General features: G+C 50.1%; 6 protein-coding genes across 6 annotated transcripts; 3 read left to right on the top strand and 3 right to left on the bottom strand.

The window, feature by feature from the left end:
• Window positions 1-156: 156 nt before the first annotated feature.
• Window positions 157-8,448, bottom strand: N7510_008232 (putative polyketide synthase; the record flags this gene model as incomplete). Its single annotated transcript, XM_056980157.1, has 10 exons — window positions 157-984; window positions 1,044-1,364; window positions 1,412-4,962; window positions 5,118-5,981; window positions 6,155-6,836; window positions 6,885-7,410; window positions 7,466-7,739; window positions 7,860-7,917; window positions 7,970-8,056; window positions 8,110-8,448. Coding segments are annotated over 10 exons (7,530 nt in total), but the record flags the coding sequence as incomplete, so codon positions are not given.
• Window positions 8,449-8,807: 359 nt separating this feature from the next.
• On the bottom strand, window positions 8,808-9,590 carry N7510_008231 (putative DUF341 family oxidoreductase; the record flags this gene model as incomplete). The annotated part of the gene is made up of 2 exons (XM_056980156.1): window positions 8,808-9,488; window positions 9,543-9,590. The coding sequence occupies 2 exons, from the start codon at window positions 9,588-9,590 to the stop codon at window positions 8,808-8,810; spliced, it is 729 nt and encodes a 242-aa protein (XP_056830365.1).
• A 930-nt stretch (window positions 9,591-10,520) lies between these two features.
• On the bottom strand, window positions 10,521-14,243 carry N7510_008230 (cation-translocating P-type ATPase; the record flags this gene model as incomplete). Its single annotated transcript, XM_056980155.1, has 10 exons — window positions 10,521-10,821; window positions 10,879-11,196; window positions 11,248-11,828; window positions 11,880-12,228; window positions 12,278-12,666; window positions 12,728-12,968; window positions 13,022-13,292; window positions 13,341-13,880; window positions 13,962-14,005; window positions 14,059-14,243. The coding sequence occupies 10 exons, from the start codon at window positions 14,241-14,243 to the stop codon at window positions 10,521-10,523; spliced, it is 3,219 nt and encodes a 1,072-aa protein (XP_056830364.1).
• Window positions 14,244-15,700: 1,457 nt separating this feature from the next.
• On the top strand, window positions 15,701-16,307 carry N7510_008229 (TspO/MBR family protein; the record flags this gene model as incomplete). Its single annotated transcript, XM_056980154.1, has 2 exons — window positions 15,701-15,803; window positions 15,871-16,307. 2 exons carry the CDS (start codon window positions 15,701-15,703, stop codon window positions 16,305-16,307), a joined length of 540 nt encoding a protein of 179 aa, XP_056830363.1.
• A 1,212-nt stretch (window positions 16,308-17,519) lies between these two features.
• N7510_008228 (threonine/serine exporter family protein) lies at window positions 17,520-19,952 on the top strand (the record flags this gene model as incomplete). The annotated part of the gene is made up of 1 exon (XM_056980153.1): window positions 17,520-19,952. One exon carries the CDS (start codon window positions 17,520-17,522, stop codon window positions 19,950-19,952), a length of 2,433 nt encoding a protein of 810 aa, XP_056830362.1.
• Window positions 19,953-21,010: 1,058 nt separating this feature from the next.
• On the top strand, window positions 21,011-22,096 carry N7510_008227 (asparaginase; the record flags this gene model as incomplete). Its single annotated transcript, XM_056980152.1, has 1 exon — window positions 21,011-22,096. The coding sequence occupies one exon, from the start codon at window positions 21,011-21,013 to the stop codon at window positions 22,094-22,096; it is 1,086 nt and encodes a 361-aa protein (XP_056830361.1).
• Window positions 22,097-24,335: the final 2,239 nt, after the last annotated feature.

Below are 24,335 nucleotides of genomic sequence, written 5' to 3'. Positions count from 1 at the left end.
GGGGTAATTTAGACACCTGTTTCTCATATTAAGACAAGTCATAGATCTAATGAATAGAAATAGAAATTATTACTTCTCTCGCGCACTACTTGAGGTCCTAAAAGGCAATCGCTTATATCTTCACTTTAATTCTGAATGCCCGGTCTTCAGCTCTCCCTAATCATCGGTGTTGATACTGAGAAGCTGAGACTTGCTGGCAATCTTCCCTGCCAACTCCAGCAATGAACCACTGGCCAGGATCTCCAGGATTGGGATTGTGCTATCCATGGTCTTTGATATCCAATCTCGCAATTCGATCGCCACATGGGAGTCGACTCCATACTCTGCAATCCCGTTGGTAGGGTCGACGCTCTCCCCAGCTATGGTGAGATGAACAGCAACCCTCTCGATGAGCATTTCGCAAATCAATCGTGTGGCTTCATCTAAAGTCTTCGCAGTTTTTAGCCCCTCACGCAGAGTTCCAATGGATGTGTCAAGTATCCCCACGTCCGATTGCATACGAAAACGGTGACGGAAATGAGAAAATAGAGGCGCATCAAAATTCCCAAGTGATTCGCCTTGCTTCCATTGGCCCAGCCCGGTCACTATCTGGGAGACTCCACTTCCATCCCGGGGCTGTAGAATGGCAGCTTCTATGAGAGACATTACGGTTGATGTATCGGTCCCGTGGAAGCCTTGCCTCGTCATTTTCTCTGCTAGATCCCGGTTCTCGGCAAGATAGCCGACGTCCGTGACAGTTCCAAGATCCAGAGACACAGCATGAAGGCCGAGGGTGTTCCGATATCCTGCGAGTGAGTCCATAAATGTTGATCCGGCTGCATAGGCTGCCTGTGTGGCATTTCCGATCACCCCACTGATTGAAGATAGCATAACGAAAAAGTCGAGGTCTCGGGGGAGATTGCGATGTAGATTCCATGTTCCTGCAACTTTAGGTTGTAAAACAGTATGGTAATCCTCCAAGGTCATGTTTTCAATATGAACGTCCTATTTACGGGCGGAAGTTAGAATATACCAGTCTCTTTGATATGCATATCGAGTCTTACCTTTAATACCATGGCAGCTTGGATAAGCCCTCTGATGGGGGGAACACGCTGGGAGATTTCGAGCATCATTTGTTTGGTATCTTCCTCACTTGCTACATCGCAGATTTGTACAGTAACCCGAACACCTTTTTGTTCAAGTTCTCTGACCGTCTGATGGGAGGACTCATTGGAAAGTCCGCTTCGGCTCACAAATACCAAGCTCCTTGCTCCGCGTTCTGCCATCCAGAGAGCCGCTACACGGCCTATGCCTCCAAGTCCGCCTACGAGGAGGTAGGAAGCTTCGGCACAGAATAAAATCCGCGGGGCTGCTGGGAGTTTGACCTTTGAAGAATTAGAGATCTTTCTTCGTAGCGACACTTAGACTTTACCTTGACAGTATCCTTGGGCCCAGAACCCACAACAACATGACTTTCGAGAGGAATGGATCTCAAAGCCTCCGCAATGTTGGCCACATTGTACATCGCGATTGATGAAGGGCCGTGAAGCCTTCCAGCACGAAAAAGCTGAAATACCTTGGACAATATCTGATCGGTTAGGTCGCTTCTGTCTCGTCGAAGCTCGAAAAGGTTGAAAGTCGAGTAAGATATGTTTTTAGGACAAGAAGATATTTTAAATCTGCAGTTCGTGTTGGAAGTTTGACTCCGAACCTGGATAACTTGCCCAAATGAGGCAACACAGTTCAAAGCAAGTCGGAAGCTTCGGTCATTACTATCACCACAGTTGATTGCGATGTTCACCTTTTTGCGTCCATTTAATCTCAGAATATTGTTGGTAAAGTGTTCCGTGGCGTCAAAGATTTGGTTTGGTGGAATAGCAAATCTCGATGTCAAGAGCGTTCTTTGTGCTGCGGTGGTAACAGTTGCAAAAATCTTTGCACCCCGTACACAGCACATGTCAACAATTGCCTGTCCAAACCAGCTGGCGGCATCGAGAATGAGAACTGCATTGTTGCACTCGATTTGTGACAAGTGATGCACAACATAGTAAGCCGTACAATACGCCACAGGCACGGCTGCGGCTAATTCGAACGGCATCTCATCATCCATCTTCTGAAATGCCGATGCTCGGTCGTGATATAAGCTTCTTGCAGTCCCAACACCAAAGCAAGCGACTCGATCTCCAACCGAGAAGCCATGTACTCCAGCACCGAGAGCATAAATGGTTCCACTGCATTCTAGGCCGAGTGTACTTTCCGCCTCTGTGGTTTGATAATGTTCTTGGATGTCTCTTTCACTTATTCCAAAGGATTGCACCTCCACCCCAACATATCCGACAGGGATTTCGGTAGTAGTCCGGTCAGGCAAAAAAAAATTCGAGAGAGTTCCTTTGGTAAGTCTTGGTGCGCGGAGAGGCAGCTTCCGCTGTCGGAATGGCTGTTCAGACAGAGTCTCTGTCTCGTTAATAGTGTGTATTGTCCGATTAACTTCGGCATTTTCGACAACCCTGGGAATGAATAGCTTTCCCTCGCGCTCTGCATATTCCGTATCATTATCGGCAATGTTTGGTTGTAGAAACCGGCAGTTGATCATTTCAAATATCAGTTCTGTGATACGAGCGCCGGAGAGAGGATTCTGACTGTCGAGATCTAAAGTAATTATGCTGCTGACGCCGGATTCTGAACGTGCTGTTCGTGCAAAGCCAGTTGCTAAGGCGGCTTCCGGGTTTGTGGACTCCATTGTGCCTCCGCGAGTGACCCAAAGTACACCTGCGCTGTAGAGAAAGATATCCTTGAGCCGCTTAAATGTCTGCTCGTCACAATTTGATAATAATGGCATGTGCAGGTTGCTGAGAACTATACATATCCGGTCTGTTGGCTGAGCGTGAGTGATGTCAGTTACTGTTACGTCGATAAAAAGCATCATTAACTGCTTTTGCAATGACTCTAAGTCAATCTCACAATGACCCTGTTCGCAGATAACCAGAACGCCTTTATGTCTTTTCAATGCATTCATCTTGTGTTTGCAAATAGTCAAAGTCCCCGCACCGGAGACTTTAACATCCTCGCCAATGTTAGCAGCGGAAAGCGAAACTTCGTCGAATTTTTGAGCCCATTGAGCTTGGTTTGATTCACTGCTGCCATCTTCTAGCATATCTCCCAGCTGATAATTATAGAGAGGACCGAATATAAGATCCTCTAGCGCGTTATGCCGTTTTTGATGCAGGTCAATGTATATCAGATAGCCGGATGGCGCGAGAAGATGCTTAATCGTAGAAAGAGCTTGGTGAGTGGATAAAGTGTCTAATAATCCATGTGGTATAATAATAACATCGTATTGAGAGTTTGAAAAGCCCTGTTCTGCCAGATCATGCTCAACGTCCAGTTGCTTGCAGGATACCCAGTCTGCCCAACATTTCAGCTGTTCTGTAGCTTTCTCAACGACATATTTGTCTGGGTTAGTAAAAGTGTATTCTAAACAGCGAGGCATTCCTCTTCTGTCGAGGATGCCTTGCAAAAATAGCTTCGTTGTTTCCCCCATTCCGGCACCTATCTCAAGAATCGTAATTTCCGGAGCTTTGTATGCGATCAAATCCAGATATCCAGTGGCCATCGCAAACGTTTGCTGGTATGATGGAATCTCGGAGAAGATATCCCAGAGCTGAGGTGTCTGGATTGAGCGTAACGTTGGGGCATGCTGTTGGATGCCCGAAGCAAACTGGTCGCCAAGCATACATAGCATTTCTCCCAGAGGCCCAGATGCTCTTATGCCCTCAAGATCGACGGATCCTGGGCAGTCTTCCTCAGGGTAGTTTGCCTCATACACTCGAACTGTCTCTTTGAGATAGGAAAGGTATTTTCGATCGATCTTAAGAATCTCCTTCATCTCAGCCCCATCAACGGCATCAATGGCTGTCCTTAAAAAGTTCGCGGCACAGATTTCGAGCATTTCAAACGGTGGCATAGATATATCCCCGGTTCCTTGAACTTGCTGGGGAATTTTTGATCTCTTCCTGTAGAAAACGAATTCGGGATCTGGTTTCCACTCGATGTTGTGGGCAATACAGTTTGATGTCTCTGTGTATCGTTCGCTTGTACTGTGGTCAAGGCGCCTGCATCGCAGTCTGCGGATTAATATACTTCCATCAAAACCTTGATGTCCGGCGTTTTGATCCACTACATCAATGGAGGCAAGAACATCGCCCTGTGGTCCTAAGGTAACATGGGTGCAAACGCTGAGAACATCCCCCGGTAAGCAAGTGATTCTGGAAGATAGTCGCATTTCGTCAAGTCTAACTGGGATTGCCGGTCCCTGCTCTAGCCCCATGTAGGCTGGTAGAGCCGCAAATATCGTGTGAAAAATACTGTCGAGAGTACAGGGATGAATCAAGAATGGGTACTGAAATGCCATTGGCATCAAATTTTCGGTTTCTGGAACAGTGACTTCCCCAAAACAAGTCCCATCGTGGGTGACGTGAGCCTCTGTCAGATTCGCGAAGCAAGGTCCATATTCCATACCAACAGTGTGGAGCTGATCATAAAGCTTGTTGGTGTCTACCACTGATATGCCGGGGGTTTCTGTCTCAGGATGTATTGAAAGAAACCCATCGATTTCTTTTTCTATCATTTCCTCGCTTGTCGGAAGCATCACATCGCCGTCGTTGCTGCTCTGCACTCCAACCACGCCTGTGCAGTGTAAAGTCCATTTGTTGTCTTCTGTAACGGAGTAGATGTAGAAGTTATGCAACTGGTCGAATTCGTCACTTGTGGTTTGCTCAATCTCTCGAAGTGACAACATTATTTCGACCGGAGCTGTCTCACTCACCACCAAAGCAATCTCTATCAAAATGTCTCTTAAAACAACACCAACGATGTTTTTCTCTTTTGCGAGCTGAAGAGATGCTTCAATGGCCATGGCTATGTATCCCGCTGCTGGATACACAATTTTCGATTGAATTTTGTGATCAGCAAGCCACGGCAATTCTGATAGTCGAAGATAGTTCCGCCATCTAGGCTCAAAAGGACAGGCCATATTGTCGCGAACGCCGAGAAAATCAGTTCGAGGGTGCATGCGATTTCGAAGCATTCTACTTAATCGCGGCTCTGCCCAGTATGATCGTGTATGGTTCCAGGCATACGGGGGAGATCGATTAACAACTGTGGCTTTCTGGTATTGGAATTCTCTACAGAAGAATTGATCGCGCCGAAATCAACTGGGTAGTTGAGAGAGGCAAGCAGTGCAGTCACTTTCAACGCAGTTGTGACAGCATGGACTTTTCGAGTCAGGGTACTGGCATACGTTATTTGCCTTGCGTTGAGTTTTGGATCTGCTTGGAGGATTTGCTTGATAGGTCCAGCCAGCGCTGAGTGTGGACCAACTTCCAAAAGACAATCCACATTGACTTTCCGCGCCAAACCAGCTCGTCTCGTGCGCTTGTTAGTCGGATTTCTTATTCCTTTTCTTTTGATGTTGGTCTCAAAACAAAGGGCTTTGACCGCTTCGGCAAAGGAAACCTGACCCAGCAAATTTGATACCCAATATCGTGGACCAAGATCCTCGATCTGAGCTTCCTTGCCAGTCACTGAGGAAAAGAAAGTTGGTAGCCGAGCTTGAGCACCATGGTCTGGAATTGAGGCCTGGGTACGCGGCGTTATATCGGAAATCAACTCTAGATAGTTCATTGCGATAAGCTCCATGTGATGAGAGTGATATGCAACATCCACCGCAAGTCTTCGATTAAATACCGGTTTGTCGTGTAAATTTTGTTCCAGTTCATTGATTCCAGCGATATCGCCGGATACTGTGACGCTTGATGGGCTATTGATGCACGCAACCACCACTTTACCGGACATGAGGCGGTCAAGATAAGGCTGAACTTTGGTTGGGTCCATCGCAATTGCCATCATTGCACCCCTTGCTCCATATTCAACTGAAAGTTGGATTGCAGAAACGCCGCGGTAGTAGGCCACGGCCATAGCATCTTCCATACTGAGGGCACCCGCTGCATATGCAGCAGCAATTTCTCCACTTGAATGTCCCATCACTGAATCTGGAAATATCTTCCAAGCATTCAAAAGGTCAACCAATGCTATTTGTAATGCTGTGCATAGTGTTTGGCTAAGGAGGGGATGATTCAACTCGAATTCCTCTGTCTGCTTCATCAACTCCTCTAACAATTGACATTATTATTCTGAAAATCTGATAAGTTCGGGCATAACATACCTCGAGCAGAAAATGGGGCTCCGATGTGGCGGAGATAAGCATCAATCTTTGCGATAGATTCCTTGAATACAGGATATGCATCCAGCAACTCTTTTCCCATGCCGGCCCATTGGGCACCTTGGCCTGTGAACACGAAGCCAAGTGTAGGTGTTCGAATGGAACTGTTGGGGTTTGTGCTTGAAGAAAGTGCATCAATAAGGCTAGGAATTGAGTCGGCAACCACTGCAGTTTTCCACATGAATCTCGAGCGACGCTCGTTGAGCGTGAACGACAGGTCCTCTAGGAAGTCATGTTCACTCGCTTGCTGCTTTTTAAGCAAATACATGTGCAGATTCTGGGATTGGTCGAGGCAGGATTGCTCGTCAAACGCAGATAACATAAATATTCGCTTCCGAGTGGGTGGGGAGCGCGCATCGTTCGTTTGCTGGAGCTCGATCTCTGTCTGTTGATGCCTTCCTTGCGTTCCATGTGCAAATTTGCATCGCTTCTGGAGAATTCTTCGAATTCCATGAGCCCTGAGATATTCCTGTGCATCTTCAATAATGGCATGAGCATTACTTCCCCCATAACCGAAACTATTGACGGAAACTCGACGTGGTCTCGTGGTCTCCCAGAGTTGGGATTCAGTTTGCACCTAGCATTTTGAGTTTTAGGTCAATAGATTGGTTGTATCATCACATACCTTTAATTTCCAGTCCTCCAGTGGTATGCGTGGATTCACGTTCTTGAAGTTGCGATTTGGAAAGAATGTGCGGCTCTCCAACATCAATACTGCCTTAATGACACCGGCCACTCCACTGGCACCTTCAAGATGACCAACGTTAGTCTTGATTGAACCTATTCTCAGCGGATCATTATGTGCACGCTCCGGTCCAAAGACTCGGGATATTGCACCAGTTTCGATGGGGTCTCCGGCTTGAGTCCCCGTACCATGAGCCTCCACGAAATCTGTCTCGCTTGGACTAAGCCCAGCGCGCGCATAAACATCTCTGATCAATGTCTCCTGCGCAGTACCACTAGGTAATGTAATTCCGGGTGTTCGACCGTCTTGGTTTGTACCAGTACCTCGGATCACGGCTCGGACGGTGTTGCTGTCTCGTAGCGCGTGCGATAGCGGCTTGAGGATTAGACATCCAACTGCTTCTCCTCGGCCGTATCCATTGGCTCTTTCATCGAAAGTATAGCATCGCCCGTCTGGTGAAAGGAATCTAAGATTATGGGATTAGTGGCATTCCCAATTTATGGGGAATCCGAGCTTTGTACTTCATCATGCTCATAGTGGACATGAACTCGTGGCTAAGAACGAGGTTGACCCCCGCAGCTATTGCTGTGGAAGCATCGCCGGTACAAAGACTCTGGCATGCCATATGTAATGCAACTAAACTTCCAGAGCACGCTGTGTCAACTGTCACGCTGGGTCCCTTGAGATCGAAGAAATATGAGACTCGATTCGCCGTCATTGCACGGGATTGGCCGGCATTTGTGCATTGGTACATAGGCATGCATTCAGGATCACGGAGAAGAATATCTGTGTAATCTGCACAGAAAGATCCAACAAAGCAGGAAGTTTTGCTCCCCATAATCTGGGGTATCGGAATGCCAGCTTGAGCCTGTCAGAGGCCGCGTGGACCATGTAATAGTAATTATTTAGACATACCACTTTCCAGACCTTCGTAGGTCACTTCCAGAAGGAGTCTTTGCTGGGGGTCCATGGCCTAATTAAATTAATGCCATATCGATTTGAGGAATTCAAACCACGCTACCCACCGCCGCTTCATCGCTCGTCATGTTGAAGAACGGCGCATCAAAAAGTGATACGTCCTCTTGCATGAAGTGACCGCCTTCTACATTAATCTATATTCTTTCAGCATATATTCATGATTCATATTTCCAACATCCGCACTCACCGTCCCGTGCCGACCATGGTCTGGGTGGTAGAATCCAGCGTTGTTCCATCGTTCCGCCGGAATCGGGGTCCATGCTTCGCGACCTGTGAGTATCATTTCTGATAATTTTTCAACATTGGTCGCCTCCCCTGGGCCCCGAAACCCTATTCCTACAATTGCAATTGGCATGGACTTATCCACCGCCAGGCAAGCCAGCTCGTCTGATGGATATACATCATGATGTGGGTACGGCAGGCCAGAGTTGCGAGGCTCTCTTGGTAGCCCATCACTACTGGCTTGCTCCGCAGCTACTGGCTCTGCCATAACTTCTCCAGGTTCATTGATCGAGTGGCAGTCAGTGCTAAATGCGAGTTAGGAATTAGTGAAAGTCGATATTGGGTGGCCGCCGCCCGTTCAAGAGAGTAGTGCTATCATGAAGGCAGTCGCTTGAGTGATGTTATTTTCCCGAGGAGACAGTTATTGCGTGTCGTTAAGGGTGATGGGGTCTGTTTCTCGGTTTATTTTATCTTTATATAAGAACGGGCATCCTATTATGAGTCAAAAAGCTCCGGATAATACCAGAAACGGTGGAACACAAATTAACACCAAGCACGCGGTTATTGGTCTTCAAGACCGAATTCACTAGTTCAAAAGGCTATTCTACCGGCGCAGTCCAATTATTTTGTCACTGGCTTTGATTCCCGCAATCCCTTGCCATCTTACCAGATTCCCAACGCCTGCATGGATAGTTTTCGAATTGCGGCCGCCATCACGGCAACATTTTTTCGGTCGTTGGGAATATCATGGCCTTTGCTATGCACGGCAAATATGGATCGCCGTCGATCACAAATTTGATGCAAAGCTAATGAATAATCAAACAATGGATCCTTGGTGCCCCCGATCGTCACGCTAGGAATTGTGATGTACCCGTCAAGTCCATCTTCTACCACTGGGCGCTCTCCAGGATCCATCCGAAATGGCGGCAAAGAGTTCACGAAGATTGCACACCGAAACAGCGCAGGCTCGGTCGGATACACCTTGGCATGATGAATTAAGAACCCTGCAGCCAAAGTACCGCCATGCGAAAAACCTAATATGCCATCAAAAGGGCCTTCCAGGGCAATAGTCTCGTACAACATGTCATAGGCTTCGTGGATGTCAGACTCGTCGCTGTCCTCGGGAGAAAATGTCCGTGGGAAGCGATAGTAGCTGTAGTACGGCCCCTCATAAAAGCCACCGATGCCTGGCCCAGGGTCTGAGTCAATATCCCCTTCCAGAAAATGGAATGTGGCCGTGTTGTCTCTCTCCAGATCATTTATGAGCCCGCCTGCGTGGTCATAATGCGTCAGGAATTCCCTATTATACAAAACGACAATCATACTCAGCTGTGATCGTAGAATCTGTTTATGGTTTAGTGTTTTACTTCTTGGCAGCAGTTCAGCACTTTGGCTTACCTTCTGGTTGGTTCCCCAGCCATGGAGACACAGCAGGCGCAGGGGCATCTTGGCGTGTCTCGCGAGGGTAGTGCTCTGAAACAAGAATGGAAAAGTCACCGACGGCTGGCGAGACGAGAGGAAATGGCCGTATTTGCTGTTGAGTATGTCATGTTTCCACGCGCCTTTTATATACGTATCAGGTCTAGAGTGTATCCCCTTCCCAAAGATAACGAGGCCAGAGGCCAGCACCGTTGGATGGAGTAGATCGGGTTATTCCATGGCGAGTGCAACTGATGTCGCTCTGTGTCGCGATGGTAATAGATAAAATCCCCCGTGATACAATTCTTTTTCTTATTACATTTCATCGCTTGGTGCTATATTATGGTCTTCATACTTCTCATTTGGCGTACTAGAAGGGATATATACCGGACTGGTCGAGCTCACATATATCGTGAACACCTGCAGGGAGATTATCTTCACAACAAACCAAGTATGAAATATGAAGGTCTAAGAGTCATTCAATAGATATCTTTGCAGCGAGTGTATTACAGGTCCGCAGAGAGAGTATGTTGGTTTATTATACCCGAGAAGATCAAGTTATCTACAAAAGGGAACGGTGACAGAGTGGAGAATAATCCAGCTACTGTCCTAGTAGCTTCTACAGTCAGCCTGGAATTTTTGGCCGATATAAAAAGCTCATTGCATCCAAATCAACTTGAAACGGTTATCGCTTCCCAAATTTAGCAAGATTTCGAATTCGCTCATTGCTACCACCTTATTCAGAGCTATGTTAATCAGTGGACGAGTATAAGAAAAAGGGGGAAAAAAGCAAAATGAATGAATTTTAAGTCAGATCTTATTAAATACAAAATTTTCACAGTCACCACCAAATACTACATACGTCCTGCAGCATGTCCGCTGTCTATCAATCAAATTGGACACCAAAAATATTTTCACCAAATCCTCCGCCCACCATTTTTACACATCAGAAAGTGCTTACCAAGCCATCTTGGCCAGCAATCCTTCAGGCCAGCGACGGACTGCTGCTTTTCTGCATTCATCCATGCAGAGGAGAGCCATACCCAGCGCCGCGGGAAGGAAATAGTGCTCCACAGGAATCCCCGAAGTGCTGAGAACTGTCTGCAGGCTAGGGATGTACAACCAAATCACTGCAATACCCAGCGCAAATACAATTGCGGGAAACAAATAGAGATTTTGGGTCTTCTTGTTGAAAGCAGGGGGGTGCTGGAAGATGGAGAGGTGCCGAGTGCGCACTGCCATGAGGTTGAACCATTGCCTGGGAATGTGTCAGCATTGGATACTCGAAGTCAAAAGAATTTCTGGGGTTACAAACATGATAACGAGGTTCATAAAGTAGATAGAGCTCGCCTCGTTCACCTTAGCGCTGTAGTAGTCAGGGTCCATGCCGGCTGGAATCTCCCCGAACTTGAACCAGAGATCCGAGAAGAAAATGCCGCTTCTTTGAAGATACCAGTATGCCATGGTAAACGAACAGGCAGTTTCGATCATTCCAATAACGGCGTATGCGTGGAACATAAGCTTCCAGTCGACAAGGCGAGTCTTTGTGGGATGGCGGGGCGGACGGAAGAGTACATCTGCCTCGGGAGTTTCGTAGGCAAGAGCGATGGCCGCAGCACAGTCGGTAAAACAACTGACATAACTATTAGAATAAAATCGTCTTCAATTCTGGAGAAGGACTTACCAAATGATGATCATCAGGAAGGACGACAAGATTTGAGGAATGCCGAAGATCAAATTGGTGAACACAGGCCAGAACTCGGACCACGAGCCAGCAGGAAGAAGGTAGGCGACCGTTTTCTTGAGGTTGTCGAACACGACTCGTCCGTAACGGACGGCTTCGACAATCGCGGCAAATGAATCCAGCAAGACCATGTCAGCAGCTTCGATAGCGATGTCCGAGCCGCTGGCAAGACTGATTCCAATATCGGCAGCTTTGAGGGCCGGTGCGTCATTGACTCCATCGCCAGTCATACCGACAATTTGGTCCCGGGCCCGCAGCTCGCGCACAATTCGCAATTTTTGATGGGGAGTAGTACGGGAGAATACAATCTCGCGATATTGACAGAGTTGTTCCCACTGGTATTCGTTGAGAGCCATCAGATCGGGGCCACTGAGAAGTAGGGCAGACTGAGAAGGGTCCGTCTTTTTTTCTCCTGTGCCCGCGAAACGCTCTAGTGCCGATGAATCATGAACGGAGTCGGTAGTAACAATGCCACATTGACGGGCAATGGCCAGCGCTGTAAGTCCGAAGTCACCAGTGACCTGATTTTCTGATTAGCAACAGTTCACCATTGAGGTGGATAGAGGACAAACCATGAAGACTCTGATGTGCGCCTGACGCAAAATTCGCATGACTTCAGGGATTTCTGATCTTGTTGGATCGATAATGCCCACAAGCCCAACCAGTGTAAGACCCGCCTTGGCTTCAGCGAGCATCTGGGACTCGCATTCCGCCGATGTGGGATCGGCCAGAATACTGTCCCTTGCCAGAACCTTACGAGCAAGCAGAATAGTCCGTTTGCCCTCCGCAGACCACTTGTCTTTCAGATGTTTGATTTCTGCGAGAATGACCTCATTCAATGGCTTCAATTCACCGTCTGCACCAAGAACGTTGGCGCAACGCTCGATCAAAATATCCGGAGCTCCCTTGACGGTTACAAGACTTCCAATATGTTAGCACTCATCTCGTCCACAGAAAACAGCGAACATACATGTCTTCAGCGTTGAAATTGCTGGATTCGGCCGTTGAGAGCCAAGTCTTCGGGCCTTCGGGGAGGACTGGAGTAAACGCTTTGACCATGAACTTGTTCTTGCTGTCGAAGTCCAGACTGAAGAACTTTTTCCATCCCTTTCGAATTTCTGCAACAGAGCCTTGGCTCTCTGAGAATCTCAAAATAGCTTGATCGGTTGCGTCACCGTAGATGCGTCGCTCACTGAGGGGAGCTTCCGATGCTGCGTTGTCGAATTCACCAGCATTGCAGAGACTACCAATAGCCACGAGTTGCTGGACAACAGAAGGAGCCAGGCTCGTGTTCGTGACTTCTCCTTCCACAGTTGATGTGGTGTTTTCAACAGCGAAGTCTGTGACAGCCATGCGGTTCTAAAAGAAGAATTAGAATTCAGGATATGAGGGATGGTCGTTCAAAGGTCCCTCTGCTTACCCGGGTAAGTGTGCCAGTTTTGTCAGTACATATAACCGTCACCGAGCCTAGGGTCTCGACCGTCTTCAAAGACTTGCAAAGAACGTTGTTCTTCTTCATCAGGTTGGCTGTGATAGTCAAACTACTCGCAACCGCGATGGGAAGACCCTCTGGAATGTATGCGATGGCAACACTAACACAATCAACGATCAGAGTGGCCACGTTGATATAGTCAGGATGCTTCTTGTGGAGCCAGCCGCCCCTGGGAAGTGTCAGTTCTTCTCTCTGAAGAATGAGAACACCAAAGGCACGTACCAAACAGAGGCCAGAATCACAATCCAGGTTACCATGATGACGAAGATCAAGACCACAAAGCGCAAGACTTCCTTTTCAATGGTAGTCAGGCCAGTCTTCGGTTCACCCGCCAGTTTAGCAATTCGTCCGAAAACTGTCGAGTCACCAGTTGCCACGACAATTCCAGTGGCATTACCAGACACACAGTGAGTCCCTTGAAGACCGATACACCGTGTCTCCAGGTAGTTGTCAGATGTGGAGTCCACACTACCCTTGACCGAGTTGGATTCACCTTCACGCATGGTTAGTCTAGGTTATAGGAGGTTGGAAATGGACTCACCGGTGACGATCGATCTATCCACAGTCAAGTCCTGAGATACTTCAACGAATCTCATGTCCGCTGGGATTTTCGCTCCGGATTTCAGGTATACTGTGTCTCCCGGGACAAGCTCCGTGGCAAGGACCTCTACTCGAGACCCATCACGGATCAACAGACAGGATTCCGGCAGCATTGCAGTGATAGAAGCCATAACACGAGACGAAGACCAATCTTGCCACGCATTGAATGAGGCTTGGAGCAGGAACACGGCAATTAGAACAACACCCAGGGCAAGGTTGGCCACCGCCGGAGGTTCTCCTAGTGGTTTCCATGAGAGGAAAACCAGAATGCCGCCGACGAGGAGGATGGATCCGAATCCTTTGAAAAGATACCCGAAAACTTTCCAGAACCAAGGGTTCGGCAGAGGCGAGATCTTGTTTGGGCCATTTTCCCGGAGGCGCTGGCTGGCCGTGCTTCCAGCCAAGCCGCAGGACATGTCCACGTCGAGACGCTTCTGCACTTCTTCGACGGAAATCGTGTGCCAATCCGTATTTTGCCATTCTGTCCGGGGGTGTTAGCGTTTCGGTCTCCAATAGTTGATGGATTTCTTGCCCTCGGCCAACTTGTCCCTCTCCCCCTCACGTTTGGACCGCTGTTGTCTCTCCCCATCCTCGATATCCATTGACCTATTACTCACGTTACAAAGGGGGAAAATCAGGAGAGCCACAGGGTAACGTACACGCTTCGATACTCAATGGGGATAGCAGAGGCCGGTTCAATCTTTCTCTGGCTCCCGCGTCGCTGCAGTCTCAGATCATCTCGGCCACTGTCCTTCGGCGTCGAACTGCGCGACGTTGGGGTCACGCGATCGCCTGTTTCCTCATCGCTGGCCTTCCAGCGCAGGGATAATCCCAACGGAGGCATTTTGGAGAGAAGCGTGAGCGGAAGGGACCGGTCGTACGAACTTGAGACGGAGTCTAGGAACAGTGCAGAACAGAAGGAAAAGGTCCATGCCCTGCAGCAACAGGGGGGTTTTATATTACTTCTATTTTTCTTTTTCCATTCCCTCGTCAGGAGCTCCCTGATCTGTTTGCAATTACCTTCCGCATCTCTGCTGCGGGATTTCTTTACCATGGCCCGTTTCTGTTGGCCGCCGTGAGATATTTGGCTACAACCAATGACATTCCACTCCGGGGTTCTTTAGACCGGGGTTGGCACGCACGGCCCGCACTTTAACACGTGCGAGGGTCCGTCCATGCGTTCAACAGACACAGCAGGTAGTCAGTCAACATTTGAGACACATCAAGAAGAAACAAATTAATTGTCCAAATAGGATTCGTTTCCTTTGCGTCCGTATACTTCGGTCATTCTGATGTGTTGACTGGGAGAAAACAATTTCAATGTCCGCGCAACGATATCATTCGCTCATATAAATCGCTCTTTTCGAACGCATTTAGTAATTTCAATTAGCCTGGCTCCGCCCTCGCATTGAGACTGTTACTGCACTTGGCGTTACTGCTGGCTGCAGCCGACACGGGCGATGAAAATTTTCGATTCGGCTTCCCTTTTGGGTGAAAAATTAGCAACGGCGGCTTGGCCCCAATGCCGAAATGCCCACTTTCCGGTGGCTCACAAATCGCTCGTACAACAATATTCTCCCGACAGAGCTGTGCCCGCATCAACACACCGAAATGAAAATTAAACGAAACAAAATTGCTCCCAGATCCTAAAATGCCTCACTTTTCCGGTGGATTGAACCGTTTCGTCGTTTAAGACTTGTACCGGCTGCCAGGATCCAAAAGATGATATTACCTTTACCTCCCTCAGTCTCGGTATACATTGCCTTGTCCCATCACTCTTGGATCTCTGCCATGCGCTCAGTTAGTCGACCCAGAACTCTACCTTTTTTAGAGGTAGATGGGCAATCGGATGAGGAGCGCCGGGGAGATCAGAGAGACGGCGGAAACCGGAGAAAGAGCGAGATCACTTAGTCAATAATATAACTCGCTTCTCTCGTTTCCTCTCTTTCATTGTCTTCCAAAAAGGGAAAGTCTTCTCTACCTAAGGCGGCCAGCGCTGACGGTGTAACCTCGGGGATATGCGCACTGATATAGATCGGGCGCCCTGCTCAGCTCCCACACGACCTTTTGGCAGCTAGCTCATGGAACAGGCGCCTGCAGTCCTTTCGATGAGCCAGTCCCGATCCCACATCGAGCTATGCTTGTTTTCCCCATCGCACCTACAAGTCGATGACGTAGAGAATGTGGCCGTTCCCAGATCGGGATCGGCTCCGATCAAATAACTGGGCATGGAATGCATCAACAGAATTTCCTCTGCCATAGCTACTCCCATCATATCTACTCCCAACCCACTCCATCATCATGCCGTGGTCCTTTGCGCTCCCCCAGGCCATTCTCACCTCGCCGGTGCTCTCGGTCGCCACGCCCATCCTCACGGGAACCGGCGTCGCGCTTCTAACGAACCGTGAGTAGACACCCACACACTACACTCGATGATCAAGTCATAACCAGTGATATGTTGGTTCGTGCAGGCGTTCGAACCAAGAATACCTACCACCAGCTCCGACAGCCGCCATTCAGCCCGCCCAATTGGCTCTTTGCGCCCGTGTGGACGGTGTTGTACGGCATGATGGGCTACGCCGCGCATCACGCCACGATGACCGCGTCGCGATCCTTCTCACTGGCCGCCCGCGAGGCCAACGACTCGGCGCAGACGCTGTACACCGCGCAGCTGGTGCTCAACAACCTCTGGATGCCCCTGTTTTTCGGGCTAGGGCGACCAGCCGTGGCCTTGGGCGATATGGCGCTCCTGGCTGGCAATGTCTCGCTGCTGCTGGTGAACTGGTGGACGGCTGACCGCACGGCATTCTGGTTGATGACGCCGTACTACGCGTGGCTCGGGTACGCGGCGTACCTGAATGCGGGCGTGGGGTACTTGAATGGCTGGGTGTTGCCAAACCGAAAGTGATCAGGGCAGTTCGAACTAGAATAACGCAAGGGATTCAGAACACTATACGTAGTAGGTAACTGCAAGGAATATTCGTCCTTTGTGTGTGCAATCGTTTCCGGTCAGGATTTGTACCACTTCTCATTGGTTTCTCTCCTAAGTACCGTTTCGTACCGCCTTCCTATTTCAGACGCACCGCCCCCGGTTAGGGCCATGTGAGTGGTGGAACCACTGACTGCCGGCAGAATAGTTGGCCGGGTACTTCCCGGCATATTCGTATTTCACCCCTCTGGTACCGTGTCCCGATGATTCTCCACGGGCTTCACACTTTTGCATTACCACTATAGGCGTACCAGTTCACGCAGAGGTCCCTCGCGGTGCTCCCCTAGCTTCAATCCACTGAGCGAAGCGAGGGTCATATGCTTGTTATTTATAGTTGAACAGTGGTGATGGATCAGGCTCGGATCCACCCGAGTGGCAAGCTCGTTCGTCCCTCCTTCTCCTTTCCGTCCCTCTCGGTGGGCCCGGCTTCTATCTTTAATCCACCGCCTTCCATCCCTCGCGCCCGTGGAGAACCCGCCGAGAGAAACATGAGCTGGCCTCAACCTGAGCTACGATCCACCACGGGATCGTCGCTTCGGGCAAGCCGCATGCAGTTCGGGAAGGAAAGGGTGACGATGCTAACCGCACACGATGGCATCCACCACCCTGACTGGCGTCCGGGCTATCTCGGCAAATTTTCTTTCTTGCATCTTCCATGCTCGTGCAGGATCCATGGGCTCTCGGGGTGTGCAACAAACGCCCTCGCCACTACGACCCACTGTGAGGTGCCCACCATTACTCTCCGGTGCCCAGCGGTTGGCTAGGCCTGGGCCACAGAACTCTTGCTTTGGTTCTTATCGATGATAACATCGCGGATCTAGACTGCCAAAAATTCGATTGTCCCCTCCGGACCCACGATTCCTTTGGCTCGCCTCTGCACAGCTGTTGGTCCATTGTTTTGGTTTCTTTTCCTATTTTTCTTCTTCTTTTTCTTCGTCCACCTCCCATTCTTTCTAATTGCATCTTTTCCCTCTTTCCCTTGTGCTTCGACGTGACCACACTCATGTCGGATCCCATCCGCTACGATCCGCACCCGAGTCCCGTTGACGACCAGCCATTCGACCTCCCCCTCAACCCAGCAGTCGGCAGAGTCTCGAGCGCGAGGCCACGGCCGATGCCATCCAGTATGAGATGGGGGTGACTCCCCCCAGCCCGCCATTGCCACCGACGAATGGCCGTGGATCACATCGAGTGCGCTTCCACTCGATCAACGATACCATTCGACCGGGACACGGTCAACAGGCCCCTGCATCACCCGATCGAGCCACCCCGGATTCGAAACGCCGTCTCCTACCCTCCGCCGACCTGACGGAAGTGCCGCTCTCTGGAACCATCACCCCGCCCGCAGCGGCTCACTCCCGCCACGGCTCGGCGTTTGCCGACACTGCCAATGCAGTGCACGCCCTGCCTTCTGAGCACGAAAAAATGGACCGAACGACCTCAACACGAGACCGGTTCCGGGCTGCGGGTCAGCTCCTCCGGCAGAAGACCGTCCGTCTGACGGAGCGGCTTGGTCGCTCGCCAACGGACGATGGAGAAGCTCTGTATTCCTCTTTCGTCCCGGACGATATCGATGGGGGCATTCCGCTCGAGGAGCTGCAGGCACAGCGCGCTCGACAAGATGCGGACCGGCTGCGGGCGCTCGAGAACAGCGATGAGCCACACCAGCCTGCCGCCAGCGCCGAGGCCCATCGTCTGGTTCGCAGCATGACCAGAGCCCAAGACCAGCTACGGCAGCGCAAACCCCGTGGCGCATACCAACGTTCTGGCCAAACCACTCCCCAGGGTTTTCTGCAAGACTTCGCTGCCCGCCGTCGATCCAGTGGCTTCAGCGGCGGTAGCGGCATTCTGTCGCAGCTTCTCAAGCTACAAGCCACCCAGGCAGGCGGCTCCCGTCCGGATAGCTTCGCCTTGACGGATGATTCGGACAGCGAGACGCAGGTTTCTTCTGGAGCGACCACCCCGAAAAAGGGCTCCCTCTCCCCATCCATGCCCCCATCCATGCCGACCTCTGGTTCTGCAACTCCCCGCAAAGAAAAAATCAAATGGTACAAGAAGCCGAACCATAAACACACCTCGTCGCTCGTCAATGCATCCATGAACTTGAGCAGTGCTAGCCTGCCGGCCGCGATAGACGTGATGCCTCCCGGTAAACGGAACAAAAAGAACAAACGCAAGACTCGCCTGGAGGATGAAATCCGTGTTACAGTGCATATCGCCGAGATCTTGGCCCGTCAGCGTTACATTATGCAGCTGTGCCGTGCCCTTATGCGTTACGGTGCACCGACCCACCGTCTCGAGGAGTACATGCAGATGACAGCCCGCGTGCTGGAGGTGTCGGGTCAATTCCTGTATCTACCCGGCTGTATGATCATGTCTTTCGATGACTTGGCGACGCGCACCGCTGAGGTCAAGCTCGTGCGGATGGTGCAGGGTGTGGACCTCGGACGGCTCGGTGACACCCACAATGTCTACAAGAACGTGGTGCATGATTTGATCGGTGTCGAAGAGGCCACCCAGGAGCTGGACGAAATTATGCAACGCAAGCCGCGGTTCAACAAGTGGGTGCTGGTTCTCATGTACGGACTGGCCAGTTCCGCCGTCGGCCCCTTCGCCTTTGGGGCGAGGCCCATTGATATGCCGGTCATTTTCTGTCTTGGCTCGTTGGTTGGATTAATGCAGCACGTCCTGGCACCGGTTTCCGTCTTGTACTCCAATGTCTTCGAAGTCACCGCCGCCATCCTCACATCCTTCATTGCTCGTGCCATTGGGAGCATTGAAGTTACCCGGAATGGCGCCCCAGAGCGTCTGTTCTGTTTCTCGGCCCTTGCACAGTCCTCGATCGCCCTAATTCTTCCTGGTTTCATGGTGCTTTGTAGCAGTCTGGAACTGCAATCACATCAGATGATCGCCGGCTCTATTCGCATGGTGTACGCCATCATCTACTCGCTATTCCTGGGCTATGGTATCACGGTTGGCACCACTATCTACGGCCTGATGGATAATAACCCGACCTCTCAGCGGACATGCAGCAATCAAGGCGTCTATGGATCGGAGTTCACGCAGCATTTTCCATTTGTTGCCATCTACGCTGTGTTCCTTGCGATCATCAACCAAGGCAAATGGAAGCAAATGCCGGTCATGGTTTTCATTGCGATATCGGGATATATCACGAACTATTTCAGCACCAAGAAGCTCGGCTCGTCGTCTGAGGTGGCGAATACAGTCGGGGCATTTACAATTGGCGTTTTGGGAAATCTGTACAGCCGCCTTTGGCATGGCCACGCCGCCACTGCCATCTTGCCCGGTATCTTCGTCCTCGTTCCATCCGGTCTTGCATCCAGTGGCTCCCTTCTTGCCGGTCTTCAATACGCCGACGCGGTGAAAAACAACCTGCACGCCTCTGGCAACAGTTCAAACACGAGCAGCCTCTCCGAATCGTCGGTGGCAAGTCTCGGATTCGGCATGATCCAGGTGGCGATCGGCATTACGGTCGGCCTGTTTATTGCCGCTCTCATTGTTTATCCGTATGGAAAGAAGCGCACTGGTTTGTTCAGCTTCTAATTTTTGCATCCGACATACTACCATTTACACACATATCTCATGCATGTGATTGAATCATTTTGTTTTTTATTATCGGTTTCTGGAGCAGCGTTTTTCTGCATTTTTGAAGCATATGACTTGACATGCATTTGTTAGATTTAGAAGATCGAGCGTTTGTTATTCTAGCGAAAATTATGACTGAGTGGCGTATTCCTTGCGCCGACCAATATCGAGTCCCTACAAGTTACATAATACAAATAGATCAAACAATAATGATACTTGAATGAAGTAACAACTGAGAACTTGAAGTTGTTAATTAGAAACTGCAATGATATCTTAATGGCCCGCAAGGGTTTCCTCTGCCCATGACCATCAAAGGCACAACTCCTAGCTATGTTAGCTGTCTGTTATTCCTGCTGCACTGCTGGTTCGTCTACCTTCTTTGGCGCCCCATTTTGCACATGGCTAACTTCTACCGTTTACTAGCCCATTAATCATTCACGGTAGGGGAGCTCTAGGGTCATTTGGGAAGGTTGCAAAGGAATCTGCCTCATTATTAGCACACTGATACATCTCGTCGAAATATGTTTCTCAGCAGCTACACAGAATACGTGGGCCGGTTTCTTTCTACTGAGGTACTGCTTCCAAAAGTGCAAACTTGCGCCCGAATCATTGATGCATCGACAAGCAAATATGGCTATTATTTCTGCCGAAACGTCACACCAGACAAAGAATCAAGAACTCATCAATAATTATCTGAAATTGATACGCAATTTGACCTGGACTAGATCCCAAGTAACAGAGTCGCGCCCAAATTCTTCATTTGTGAATCTAGAGTTGGCCTATTATGATGTCAGTTACAATTTTAGTGCTGTAGAGATGTCCAATGTTATCGAAAAGGGGTGTTAAGTGGTGGGTCCCCAACATTCCCGAAAGGGATAGGGTCGGTGGATCCAGCATTCAGTCTCAGGCACAGACAAAATTTCCAAGCAAAGAGAAAGCTTAAAACTACGTGTATCTTAGAGCCACACGCGGGGGATGGCAATAGAGTCAAAGCTCCCTCTTACAGACTAATCGCAATGCGCCGCCCTATTTCAACCGACTTCGTCGCCACCTACCGCGGCAGCATCGTCGAAAACCGACATGCTGTCCACGCCGCTATTGTCGACGCCGCGGGCAAGCTCCTATATACCGTGGGGGATTCCTCGCGAATGACACTAGCTCGCTCCGCTGCCAAACCGGCACAAGCGCTCGCCATTATGGAAACTGGTGCATTTGACCAGTTCGATTTCGATCAACCTGATCTGGCGTTGATGTGTGCTTCTAACAGCAGCGAAGAACGGCACATCGCTCGTGCACGCCAAATGTTGTCCAAGGCGGGCGTCTCGGAAAGTGATCTTCGCTGCGGTGGGCATACTCCCCTGTCAAATGCCGTCAACCGCGCCTGGATCAAGAGTGACTTCACACCGACCGCGGTGTGTAGCAACTGCTCTGGTAAACATGCCGGCATGCTTGCTGGTGCAAAGGCGCTTGGTGCAGATACAAAAGATTATGATAAGCCCACTCATCCTCTCCAGGTGCATGTGAGGCGAGTTGTGGATGAAGTGATCGGGGCCGGGCCGGACGAGGCGGCATGGGGCTTGGATGGATGCAATCTGCCTGCCCCTGCATTTCCGTTGCACTACCTAGCCCGCATGTACGCGAAATTTGCAGATGCGGGGAATAATCAGGCGATGCATACTGCTGCAGATTGCGATCCGCCTGAAAGAATGAATTATATGACTCGGATCTTCAACGCCATGACAACATATCCCGAGCTCGTCGCTGGCGAAGGGAGATTCTGCACTGTTCTTATGGGAGCCTTTGAGGGAACCCTTTTTGGGAAATTGGGTGCGGATGGATGCTACGGGATTGGCATTCGGGAATGTGGGCAGACAAAACAGCTCGGAGCACATGGCGCAATTGGAATCGCGGTGAAGATCGAGGATGGAAATGTCAATATTCTATATTCTGCCGTCGCGGAGATATTGGATCAACTGCAGATTGGGAACGAGTTTATGCGCGGAGCTCTTGATAAGTTCCATCGTCCCGAAGTCATGAATACTGTCGGTGCGATTACGGGACAGGTGTCTCCTGAATTCAAAATCAGGGCTATTCATTCTTAAATCTACTCGGGTATTCTATACCTGGCTAATATATCAAAGAAGTGGACGCACAACCTGTACAGCACCGGTAGTTTTCACCGGTCTCTTTAAGTTGATAGCTTCTTCTCTTCGTTGCATGGCAGTGTTACTGAGCAGACCGGCTTGCCCAGATAATAAAACAAATAACTTGAATCGCTCGCTGAGTTTCGGATAAGCACCATGGTGTATGTATCTCAACATATCAAATGGTTCCGGTCAATATTGTGCACTTTCCTTATGCCTTTGACTTCTCGACAGGCTCGTCGGTGGATGTAGTGTCCGCGCCGCGCTCAAACTGCGCTTGGCCTTCCACCCTAAGCATGGCGCGTGCCACACGAGGAGGATCGAAGATGCTTTTCGATTGAGCGAAGATTTCATCAATTTCCTCCAACGTGCGGCCCTTGGTCTCAGGGAAGAAGAAATATACGGACGGCACGATGGCAGCGTTGATGACGGCGAAAATAATATAGTAACGGTTCTCGATCGTGGAGAATCCAACCGGCGTGATTTGCGCCAGTAGGAAATTAAACGTCCATACAGTAGCTGTGGACACGGCGCTGACGGCAGCGCGAATCTGCAAGGGAGCCATCTCAGCTGCGTAGAGGAAGGTGAGACCCGAATAGCCAACAGTAAAGATAAACTGGAAGATGTAAAGGAAGATCACAGCCACAACTAAAGCTCCGGTGTTGTTGTGCTGGGAAGTTGTGCCGGCAAGAATAGCCATGCAGATAGCCATTGCTCCAGCACTCCACAACATTAGAGGGCGACGGCCGAGACGATCGATCGTGTAGAAGGCCAGAAAGCCACCAAATGGCTGCATCAGCCCCATTGCAGCAGCCAGGATGCGCGCTTTGACTGGGTCAAGGCCTAGGTAAGACTGGAAAATAGTAGTCGCATAATAGGTGATCAGGTTCACGCCGCACATTTGCTGGAACATCTGACCGGTGGCGGCAAGGTATGCGCGGTGAAAGAGTCGCTGTTCACCCATTGTAAACATGTCGCGCCAGGTGCCCGATCCAGCTTTGGCGAGAGAGGCTTCCATATCTTGAATGCTGCCGTTGATCTCATCGGAGTCAGGTTCAACGTCTAATAGTGCCGCTAGGACCTCTCGGGTTTCTTCCTGTCGACCGTGCTTGAGGAGCCACCGCGGAGATTCGGGGAGGAATGAAATAAAGACCATCGCAGTAAGCGAAAGGACTACTTGGAAGACTAGAGGGAATCTCCAAGAAACCGAATTATCCTTCACAAAGTAGCATCCAAGGTCAATCCACAGGGCGAGGGTGACGCCGACTCCGACAAATATGCCGTCAGTCACAACGTTTGACCCGCGCTTGTGTGATGGAGAGATCTCGGCCTACTAGACAATTAGCCGGTCAGAAGTATATTATCCGGATGTAGACTCGCCTGCCAGATGGGCACGGTCGCAACGTAACCTCCGGTGCCCAGACCAAGAACCAGTCGCGCTACGATGAATTGGGCGAAATCGAAGGATGTGGCCATGAGCACGGCGCCAATGATCGCCACCAAATTAGTGAAGAAAATAACCTTTCGCCGCCCCAAGAGATCGCCCAGGTATATGCATGACAATGCGCCAAAAATACCTCCGACAGTGTAAAGCGCAATAACGGTGCCTGGTGAGGTTCCGATTCGTTAGTATAACGCGCGTGATTTTAGCCCATCCGCCACGAACCTTGGACTTGCGATCGTTCCAGCTGGTTGGCCTCGGTGCTATGAATCGTGTCCATTTGTGGGAATTGTGTATTGAAGGAATTGAGGGTCAACAACCCTCCAGCGACGCTCATATTGTAGCCATAACAGGTGAAGGTCGGACACACGACCAGCATGACGGCCGCTCGGAGAAGGGCATTACCCCGGAAGCCCAGGTAGGGTTTGATGGCCATGATGGTGGTTGGACGACGTAACAACAGGGATCATGAATCCAGCACTGAAGAATACCGAATGTGGTGAGAACAAGCGAAAATAATTAAGTGAGGATCGTGGTCCTATATGGGGATTTATGGCCATTGCCTAAGCGATCCTGATCTCACTCCGCAGAGGGCAAGTCCAGTGCTGGTCTGGGGCGGGCATCGCCGTCTGCCGTTGATCAACCAAGTTGGCGACCTCGGCAATCGGAGGGCCAGCCTATGAAATTCCGGGGCTTCCGCCAGGGGATCTGCACCCATGTTCTGCCCAAACCTAACCCCAGACGCCATGCACCCTT

The sequence above is a fragment of the Penicillium lagena genome, assembly GCF_028827675.1.
Source record: "Penicillium lagena strain IBT 129212 chromosome Unknown utg000006l_segment0_segment0, whole genome shotgun sequence".
NCBI lineage: Eukaryota > Fungi > Ascomycota > Eurotiomycetes > Eurotiales > Aspergillaceae > Penicillium > Penicillium lagena.
The sequence above is the reverse complement of the archived record's forward strand: the minus strand, read 5'-3'. Positions and strand labels throughout refer to the sequence as shown.